We start from the raw sequence: 11,441 nt of genomic DNA, 5'->3' as shown, positions 1-11,441 counted from the left end.
GATAAGTATTACCATATCAGTTTTATAAATAAGGACTTTGAGGTTCAGAGAGATTTTTTGCAAGCAACTCATTCGAAATAACAAGCTGGTACACGGTGAAACTAGGGACCAAACCTGTACCTACGTAGTACCACAAACTATGACATTTTCATCATTACTTTCTATTCCCATTTTATTTTTCTTTCTTTGTAAGGCTTTTAAAAATATTCTCACTCGTTTATGTTTTCAGATATATTGCTAATTACTTTGTGACTTTAAAAATTTGGAAAATCTTTCTTAAGAGCTTGAATTTAATTAAGATAAAAGCCATGTTGTAGAATTATGGCTTCTAAATACGTGTTGTTTATTCAAGTCACAGTTTAAATTCTTGAAAACCCTTTGGAATTTCATTGTGTTTTACAATAAGGATCTAGTGACAAGCTGGGGCATGACAGCTGGTAGCTAATATGTTATGGTTACATGAACAATTTATCATTAATGAATGGCATTGGGACAGAAGAAGAAAAGGAAGCTCTGGGATGATAAACCATAGGACCTAGTCTTCTTGCCTTAACTCATCGCATACACACCCCAACAAGGAGAATACTCGCCTAGAAGAGCCAGGTAGTATACACCGTTTGCTCTCATCATCTCATTGCTGGTGATAACAGTCAATACAAGCCCATGCCCATAGTCATATTAACACGGCTAGTTACCATTTATTGAGGGCTTATGAAGCCCTATATGTATATAGCTTTATTTAATCCACAAAACCCTATGAAGATTGCACTATAGTTTCCACTTACGAAATGAGGAAACAGACACAGCCGTGAGTGACGGAGCTGAGATGGGAACCAGTTCTCCTCCGTCACTGCGGAGCATCACTGCCTCTCCTGGGACCAGGCAGAGCCAGGGGCAGAAGGTCTGCGATGCCCCTTCACAGCTGAGATGGATGCGCTGCGGCAGGCTACCCGCGGCAGAAGTGGTCCTTGGAGGAAGGAGCCTTGGCCCTTCCTTTCCCTTTCAGGGTGTGTGTTATTTTCACCAGCAGAGTGACGTCTTTTCAGCAACCTGTCAGCCCTGTGGCCATCTATCCAAGAAACCGCTCCTGTGTAGCTGCCTGAAATCCCCAGGACGGTGAAACCACTCGAGACAGAAGCTTCGAACCCTGGCGCGTTCAGCTTCGTGTCTCCTCAATGACAGAGGACCTGGTAGTCCCAAGTTGGCATGGCCAGTCATGACTTGAAGAGCCCATCCAGCCTCAAATGGGCCTTGGTATTGTAAGCCCAAATTGTTACTGAATTTTCATGAGTAAAATTAAATATGGTTTACAGGAGACTTTAACCAGCATAGACTCTTAATCTACATAATTCTGGTTCAAACATTGCTATAGCAGATTCCTTGGCCTGTATTATCCAAATCATTGCCTCAAATCTATTTTTCATCTTATTCACAGACACTTGATTTACATAGTGGCCATTTAACTGATAGAATTATAGTGATCAAATTAATTTAACCTGTGTAAGCAGCCAAGCTGGATCATTTAAACCAAAATCAACATTAAGGTCTGAATTATGTAACTGACTCTACCTCAAAGCAGTGCACCATTTACTCGTATATTAAATCAGGCAAACAGTCTCCCTGAAAAGACCCTCAGCTCCTCATCTCCCTCCTCTCGACAGCTTTGAAATTCTGTTTTCAGATCATTCCTGCTGGACGTGGCCACTTTTGGAAAGCTGCCATGTCTACCGGCAGCAGAGGAGCTTTGGTGAGCTCTTGGCTTCTAACTGCCGTAGCGGCAGCTTGCTCCCAACGCGCAGGTTCACATCACGGTGCCAACACCATAATCGTACTTCGGGGTTCAGAGAACCGGCATATTCCTGCTGGGCAGCCGTGGACTCCATGCCGGGAAACAGAACCTTAACCATGGCCGGTTTTCTTACAAACACTAGCTGTTGATCACAGGAGTGAACGGCTTTGAAAAGTCCAGCTCAACACTGGAAAAACAATAGCAAAAGCACACGGTCTCTAACAGTGTTTGGTAGCATGACACACGCAGACACATGTCTCATAGTAGATGATACAAATTTGGTTTTCTCACCTAGAAAAAAATTTTAAAGCTAACGATTCTTACAAGTTATGGAACATAAAAATGCCTATTGCTGGTTGCACACTCAGAGATGGGGATGCCGACTCAGTGGGCGCTGGGCGGGGTCCCGGAACCCGCGCTTTTAACCAGCTCCCTGGGGAGGCCGACGTAAACAGGCCGCACTGCTCAGTTTGATCAGACACTGTCCAGAGTCTTGATCAGCTTTGGAATATTGGCAAAACTATCTAGTTACGAAAACATAATCACACAAAAAAGAAGATAAAAACATGAGCTCTACTTGTTCGAGACACTTAGAGAAACACAAACGCAAGTTATGATATTTATAGCCACAAAATTATAGTCAGTTACAGTCCAGCCAGCCGGATTGGCCGGGACTGAGGGCTCCCTCGGAATGTGGGACTTGGAGCAGCAGAGGAGGAATGACTACAGTACAGGACATGACAAATAAGGGCTTCAAAGCCAGTGTAAACAGGTTGCTTAGCAGAACTGGATGAGAAAACAATCAGTTCTGAATGAGAAAATAGGAGTAAGCTTTATAAAGGAATTTGCATTTGAGTAGGAACCTAACAAATTGGGAAAGACCCAGGCAAAGAACAGACATTTGCAAAGTCATGGAGGTAAGAAAGAACCTGAAAACCTTCAGGCAATCCTAGGAAGACTAAGTGTGAGGACTAGAGACTCCGAAGAAACGAGGCTGGAAGCCAGAGCGCACGGTTCAGTGGTGGTGCCTGGAAGTGGCAGTGACTTCCCGCGTGCTCCGCTGTGATGCGTTTCTTGTGCTAGACTCGGAACAGAGGAATTATTAGGAACCGTTGGAATAGCTGAGGAAAGCAAGGCAGGTTTGTGTCCAGAATGAAACCAGTGTTGATGGAACAGAAAAGACGTCATTTTCCAGGACGTTTTCGGGAGACGACAATTACTAGGACAATGCAGTGAGTGTGGCGACTGAGGAAGGGAGGAGAACATTCTCAAGGTTTCCTCAAGACCTGTGATTGTGATAATGTTATTAAAAGAGTTTGGGAATACAGGGGGAAGAACACTTCTTTGTGGTCAGAAAGTTAAGATAAAAATTCAGTCTTGAATCTTCGAGCTTTAGGTGCCTGATCTGGGTATCTTTGTTGTGAAACAAACCACCCTGCAACCCAGTGCTTCAAAAGGACAGTAGATCATTCTCTCTCACTTTTCTGTTGTCCGTCCTCAGCGGGGCAGTGCTGGCCCGGGCCCCCTCAGGCTGCCATGGGTAGCAGCTGGAGCTTGGTGAGATGCAGGCTGGGTGGGCTGGGGGCCCAGGCAGCTTCCTTACTCACATTCAGGGCCTTGGCTGGGGCTTCCCTCTGTAAGGTGGTCTGAGGTCGATGTGTATCTTGTAGAGTAGCTGGCTTTTAAAAGGTCGGCACAGAGGCCACCTTGAAAGGCTATGTCTGGAATGGACACAGCATCAATTCTTCATACGTTATTGGTCAAAGTGCTCACAGGCCAGCCCCGGCTCCAGGGGAAGGGACATAGGCTCTTACTGGGTGGAGTGTGGCCAAGTGTGCAGCCATCCTTAATCCTCCACAGTTCTCGTAGGATCTGTATATGGAGGTGTTTTGGGGACAACAGTGAACGCTAGTCTGGATCTACAGAAATAGGCGGATGGGAAATTTTTCTAAGGAAAAGTTAGCATTCAAAACCGTGGAAATGGATGAGAAGACCAGGGAGTGAGGAATGGGAAAAGAACTAAATTTGAGAGAGGAATTTAGGTGGGGAAGCCAACAAACGAGAGGGGAGTGCTCAGAGCCAGTGAGCAGGGACCCAGGCTGCTAGAAGAAAGGGAAGACTGTCAAGAAAGGGTGGCCAGAGGACAAAGGCTTCCCAGGAGCTGGGGAGGAGGAGACACAAGGGGGGTGTGGGAACAGGAAGAGGAGGCACCCACGGCTTGCAAGAGAGCACTTGGAGTGGGAATGATCGAGAGACAGCAGAGAAAGACATGGTGGGGGAGGAGGAGCCGGCACGCAGGGCCCTCTGGGAGGCAGGTGCCAGCAGGCAGGTGACCTCCAGAGAGGAGCCCCACGGAGTGGGCAGCAGTGCTGTCCACAGTCTTGTCTGCCTGTCTGTCTGTAAGGGTGGGGAGGAGGAATCAGCAGAGAAGAATGAAGACAGAGAGCAAAGGAAGGGCTAGTAGAGCTGCTCCATGGGGAGATGTTTGGCTTCTGCAAGGACCGGAGATGCCGGGTGGGGCAGGTTTAGCATATCGGGACAGTGGGGCCACGGTGGACGCCGGTGCTCTCTGGGAAAAGGGAGCCACACCGCCTCCTCCTGTGGGGATCCCGTGATTTCTCACACCCAGTGCCACTCTCCTCTCTGAAAGGACTCTGCGAGCTACGTCTGCATGCAACTCTCCCTGTCACTCCCGGCCCTCCCTCCAGGGCCCCTCCCTGACCAGCAGCTAGACTCAGGAACTCCCTTTGCAGAACATCCGCAGCACATTTCTTCAACTTTTAATCCAGGTACTGCTTCCCCCATACATTGTATTTATTGGATTTTCTCTCTCTCTCTGAGCTTCTTGTGCTTAGGGTGTGCAGGACGTGAGCAATGTCGGAAAGGCACACAGAACTGGAGGCGTTCACAAAGTTGGAGATGAGAATCTCTGAAGGGGTTGCAAAAGCCAACTTTAATTATGTGCTTAAGCATTTTGCTTTATTACTTTACGTTTAACTGCTAATTACAAAGCGGAGGTAGAATTAAAATAATTTTAATGTTAAAAATTTGAATTTATTTCAAGCAGGAGGGGACAGTCACACACTCACTAATTTTGAAACCGCCCTTCAATGACGGGTGCAAGGTGAGAACTGTGGTGAGGGCCTAGCTGAAAATATCGACTATAATTAGTCGCAGTCCCCCTGCAATTGCCACCTGGAGCCACACAGCTGGTGGTCATAAAGATTCTGAACTTCTCCCCATAGCTGTGTCCATAAAGATTCTTAACTTTCTCCATAGATAACATCACCTTTTCGGAGCCTAAAGGTAGCTCTTAAGGTATCTTCCAGGCTCCGCATTCCAATGGATGGATTGGCCCACCCAACGGACCAGCAGCCCACACCAAGAAACCGACTCAACTGGAACTGTGACCCCAGGGACTGAAACAACACAAGAAGATGATTCCTACACCCCTATAATTTTGCCCTAATTAACAAACCTAATTGCCTAATCCCTTGCCTACCAAACTGTCCTTAAAAACTCTGTCTCCCAAATTCCTGGGGAGGTGGATTTGAGAAATTTCTCCTGCCTCCCCACTTAGTGCTATGGGAAACAAAGACTTTTTGTTTGCCTTCTAAAACCTGCTGACTGAGCATATTGGCTTCTTGCGCAGCAGGCAAAGGAACCTGGTTGGGCGGTAACAACTTTTGGAAAAATAGCTGGTAAAATATCGTAAATCATAGTTAAACTCTACTTTATCTGTGGTAAATAGACTATCTCTTCTATCTTATTTTTTCATGTAAATTTTTGCTTTAGGAAAACTGGCTAAGTTAATTGTGTGACAATTTGAAGATTTTACATAAAGTTATTTTCAACTAATGTTTTCCTTCATAGAGACAGAAATTCTTTGACACAAAAATAGTACAAATTAAGGGTTGAGTGTTTCAGACTAAATAATTCAGTCAACTAAGTCAAAGATTGTGATGAAAATAAAAGCACAAACAGACCAGCTTTTGGGACAGGGTTACTGTGTTGTCATATATACCATGGATAAAGCATGCCTCTTTGTATCAAATGATAAATGACAAAAGGCTGGTACAATAGAGCTCTTGCTCTGTAAAAACAAGATTTTAATTTGTGTGCCTTCACCATGTGTTGCCTTTAAGAATGACAAAAGAAAGATACATGATAAATGGAATTTATAAATATTTTGTTTTCTCACAAACTAAAAAGAGAGGGAAGGAAGTGTTTCTCCCGATTTTGTGTTCCTGTGTCTGGCATGTGAGTTCTGTGAAGGGATGGAAGGTGAATGAATGAATGAATAGATGAAGCATGGGTATTGAAATAAGCTTTATTTGAATATAATCTGAAAATTGTAAAGCAAAATTATCAGAATGTAGGCAATACAGTGAATATAATATATGAATATCCACCCCAGATACTGTATTACACCCAGTCACTGTGCAAGTATAGGAACTTACACGTAAATAGAATGGGTAGCTAGGCTGCCTCAGCCTCTGGAATAGAAGTTAGAAAATGTCCGTAAAAGTATATAAAATATTTTCCAGAATTCACTGGTTGAAAAGATAGAAATTAAATATTTTGAGATATTTCAGATTAATCTTTGCTATATGCAGATAATTCTAGTGAAAAGGGCTTTTAGTGAATATTGGCTTTCATGAGTCAGCATTTCCTGTCTCCTTTCACCTTTAACTCTAGAAAAAGTAATTTTGTATCTAAGAGCAAGGCTGGTGATGAGATGGAAAATGAGCAGTCATTTTTATTTGTAAATTTTTATAAGATATCTAGAGTTTCCCACTTATCTCCAATCATAGTGCTAAGAGATATTAAAATAAAATAGAGATATTTGGGAGTGTGTTATTTAACCCCAAAAGTAATGAAAATATTCCAGAAATAGATAAAACATTTCAAAGCTTAGAATCCTTCATTTGGAATAGGTAATCTGTTTGATTTTATTCCACAGAACAGATTTATGATATCTAACTTGGAATAGTCTATGTAGGCTAATAATTTCATCTATGATCTGGAGTTCTCACTAATTAGGTTGTAAATTGCCTGCTGAGGTTACTCTGTAATTTTACATGCAGTGCCTAGATTATTCTTTTGATAGTGTGAAGGAAGAGGGACAATACCTCCAAAGACATCAAACCTTTGTGAAAGAATGGTTACGAAATTGTCAGTAAGGTATATATGTACGTGGGCATTTGTGTGCGTGTAACACACAGATGTGCACATATTCTAGCTACATTGGTTTTGCATTTTAATTTGGGAAACAAAGGAGATTATAAAAGAGAGGCTAAGCCATCTATGCTTCAGACTGACACAAACTGCTGTGAACAAGGCGTGCTGGGATAGTCGCACATCTGCATCCAAAAGCAGTGCAAACTCACAGAGACCCTAAGCCTAGGGCCCTGCGCATCTACAAATCACACTCATTAGGATGTAAAGCATTAGCAGAAAACCCATGTTGGCATGCACGATTGTAAAAGCATTGTTCACAAGCCAGGGCTTTATCTTTATAGATACACATATTTCATCCTTGATATATATATCAAATATATATGTATTTGGTCAGGATAATTTCTGATATATATATATCTACACACACGCGCGCGCACATATGTATGTATGAGAGGGGATCTCAGAAATCATCCTGATGAAGGGATCAAATTTTTTTAATTAATGGCTGAAGAGACCTTAAACATTAGCAGTATAATTCTCTGTTACCCATAGTAGTATCAGTAATTCTTTAATGATAAAATGTAACGGGAAAAACTTAAAGAAGGATACACCAAATATTTTTGTGTTCCCTCTGTCCTCTAATATTATGCCAAGTTTTTGAGAAAATCAGGACAGCGCAGGCTTGTGCAGGGTGCAGCTCATTGCAAGAAGCCTTTATCCCACACCAAGGTTAAAAAAAACTTCCGTGAGCGTCCACTGGCCCAATGATGCGTAGATTAATGCTATTCAGAACAGCTTTAACTTGCACAGCTGCCTTCGGAACCACGCGACTAAGCTTCTAGATTGGCGCGGAGGCGTTCGCAGGCGCGGCGCCCTGGGGCTCCAGTCGCTGCCTTTCCTCCCCACTCAACCACCATCTCGCCCACCGCCCGCCCTGGGGGCACAGTCCTGCTCACAGCTATGGGGCACTGTGGCCTGTCTCTTTCATTTACAGTTAGATTAAGTGAAAGCCTCTTAATTTGGGTCATCATCAATACATAAATCTGTAGAGAAAATGAACATGCATTTATAACGTAACCAACAGTACACGATTTATTGTTCTTATAATGTGTAAATACAGAAAGAAAGAAAGAAAAAAGAGAGTCCAGCTCTTAGGTGCCCTGGATACGAAGCACCATCAGTGACTCATGGGACAAACTCGGGGCCTCTGAGCAGCCAGCTCAGGCTCCCGGGCCTCACGTCCCGCAGCTATTGTACTGAACTATGTCCCTAATTTAAAACAGGCATATATAAATCTGTCTACTCGCTTTGACCTTTCTATGGAGAGCTGTGAGCGGTAAAAGGGAAGGCTCAAAATGGGTTTCCATACCTGATTGTGGGCTCTGCTCGGGGATTTCGGCTGCGGCGCGCGGGCTGGAGGTGGCGCGCGCTCGCTGCGCGGCGGAGCTGTGCGTGCTGCTGGGGGCCGCGGCGGCGGCGTTCTTGCGAGGCTTCGCGTCCTGCAGCCACATGGGCGAGGCTTCGAAGGCCTGCATCCTGCGCGCGTGGCTGTTGGCATTGACCTTCAGGTAGGCCTGGGCCTTGTGCTCCTGAAGCTCCCCGTAATTGGCATCGGTCACCCTGCACTCGTACAAGCCTTCATCCTTTTTCCTCACTTTGGAAATCTGAAGCTTGTGGGAGATGTCATTGCCCTGGACTTTCACTGTCTGAAAAATTGCAGGTAAAAAATAAAGCACTACATCAAACGATTTTGTTCCCGTTCCTTACCCTGAGCTTGCTAATGTTGGGAAATTAGAGGGTCTTAATGGCCACATAGCCACAGTGGAGGAGCTTTTTATTTCCTTAATGTCAAATCTGAAGGTCTTAGTTATCCTATTCCACTAATAACTGGACTCACAGACTCTGGGGTAATTAGTTCTGTCCAGTCAGTGCCAGATTCCATTAGCGATGCAGCCTCTGTTTCCCAGGTTCCAGTAGCAGCTCTGTCATTTCTTGTCACCGGGTTGGCTTCTGTCTGGTTAACTCAATTGAACCCAGCAAGGCCAACTCTACAGGTTACACAACATCTTTTCTTCACTGTGGGCTATAAATGAATCCCCTCAATTCTGAGAGACCACAAAAATATTTTGTTGGTCCTAACAGTTTGAGTGGGGATGTACTTTTATCCCCACACTGGGATGGCTACTAAAGATACTATTAAAATAGTTGGATATTAAATATTTTCCTTCTCAAATTTTTGATGCAGTCTAGCCTATAGGCCTGGGGTGGCAGGGCTTAGAGCGCAGATTGACGTATACACTTCCAGACATTAGAGGGACTTCGTTCTGCAGGAACTTGGGATGCCATCAAGAAAATACTGGTTTGATTTTCAAAATTGAAATTGGCTTTCTAATTTTATTAATTTTATGCCAGATTAATATACTATATTAGATATATGATTCTATATTATATGCAATATATATGACATAATGATGGTTATAAAAGCATCTTTATCACGACAGTTAGATTTGTGATATAATCCTATGTTATCCATGATGAATAGAATGAAAGATTTCATAAGACATTCAGGATTTAAGGATTCGGCTAATGTTGAAAGATAGAGAAAAGAAGTGAAGGAGGCAGAAAGTTATTTATTCTGCTAATGGCCATTGCACTTCCAAATGGCCATAAATAATTAAGAAAACCTGAGAAGTGTTCATCTTTTTTTTTAAATATAGTGGTATATATACAAATAATTTCCAACATTTGAGCCATTGCCATACGTATATTTTTATGTGTATGCAAAATTACATATAAATATACTAATAATATAAAATAATGGAAATCAATAGCTCCACATATATTCTAGGTTAAATCTCCTAATAAAGTTTGAGATAGAGTATATGTTATTATTATTGTTGTTTATAATTATTATCCCATTTTATGGTTCAGTAAACTGAGGCTTGGAGGGTTTGGGTCAGTGATTCTCAACATTGTACATTAAATCATCTAGGGAGATATGAAAAAATACTGTCATTGTGATTAATGCAGAAACATTAAGTCTGCACCCACGGGGTAGAGCTCATATCAATATTTTCTTCTGGAAAATCTAAGTTAATAACTATGGGTTTAGAACATATGTTCAAGGTCGCACAGTGGCTAAACTGAGGACAAACTTCTTTCTGCCTCAGTTGGTATCTAGAACTATTTTCAACTCAGATTTTATGAACTATTGGCATAGATAATAGATAATACTGTTAACAGTCGTGTGCGTGATCACCTATCTGTATGCATTTATAGGTCAAGATGTGCAAGGCTGTTGTTACTGGTCTTTAAACAATATGGGGATGGGTAAAGAGTAGAAGATGAATAGTCAACAATCACTCTATATGTGCATATGAAAAATAAAACGTGAGAAAACCACTAATTTTATGGATAAAACTTCTAACATTGGAAACAAAAGTTTGTGATACACAAACAATTGAAATTGAAATATTCATAAAAGTCAGTGTTTTATGAGTTATAATTGGAGTTTCCCATTTCTATTTTATCTTTGCTATTTCTTCCATGTTGAGATTACACATTTAGATCATGGAATTTGATTGTGTACTCAATGTATTTGTACACTTTTAGTTATGATGTAACCCCAGTTTTGTACCATTTTATGATGTAAGAGCCCTCAGAGTAAATTTCCTTTTAAAGGGAAGTCACTGGGTTTTTATATTCCTGAAAACAAATAATAATAATATGTTTATGCTTAGCCAATTTCTTCCTTTTTATTATACAACTATTTCATTTCTAGTAATGAAAACATTTTCTATTTATCAAATTAAGCAGTATTATTAATATTTGGTGATTATACCCGGCTTCATTTGAGGCAGTGTAAAAAATAAGATTTTCATTTTTTCTCATTTTATACACAATTATTAAAAGTAATAACCAATAGAGTAGAACTACAAGTTTATATTTTCAGTAGGTCAGCATCCTCCAATAATGGTTTTATATTTTATATTAGCTTTTGGTTTTATATTTATATGATTTTGAACATCGGCATTGGAAATACATTGCATGTATTATAAATGACATTCAAAATTGAGTTGTTTCATTTCATTACAAATTCAACATCCTGTTGGGTGCTGAATATTTTCCTATATTAGTGTTTTACTTACTATTAAAGGATAATTATTTTCACAATAGACATTAGCATTGCAGCTCTTTACTCTTACAGTTATGTAACTGTTACAAAGAGCAAGAATAGAAAGTGTCACACAACCTCTTTGGCTAGCACAATGATTCTCTAGTTAATTGTTTAGGTATTTACGTGATTAAAATGCACACTTTTATTTGTGGACTCTAAATTTGCTTCAGGTTTTCTGTACTTGTTGAGGTAAGAAAGAGGCCACTGGCTCTCACCCTGCGTTTGCAAAATTGCCTTTTTCGGGGACAGTAAATTAAAAGGTTTGCAATCCCCAGTCCGCCGCAACGTCCGCCT

At 41.6% G+C, this 11,441-nt stretch overlaps 1 protein-coding gene across 1 annotated transcript in view; it reads right to left on the bottom strand.

The window, feature by feature from the left end:
• The window catches only part of VSTM2A (V-set and transmembrane domain containing 2A), a 25,431-nt gene that overhangs the window by 10,739 nt on the left and 3,251 nt on the right, over positions 1-11,441 (bottom strand). Inside the window, exon 3 of the mRNA XM_012648736.1 lies at positions 8,340-8,676. Within this exon, the coding sequence (XP_012504190.1) occupies positions 8,340-8,676 (337 nt within the window). The remainder of the gene's footprint in view (positions 1-8,339; positions 8,677-11,441) is intronic.

The sequence above is a fragment of the Propithecus coquereli genome, unplaced genomic scaffold (assembly GCF_000956105.1).
Source record: "Propithecus coquereli isolate 6110/MARCELLA unplaced genomic scaffold, Pcoq_1.0 Scaffold294, whole genome shotgun sequence".
NCBI lineage: Eukaryota > Metazoa > Chordata > Mammalia > Primates > Indriidae > Propithecus > Propithecus coquereli.
This window is presented reverse-complemented; position numbering and strand designations above follow the sequence as displayed.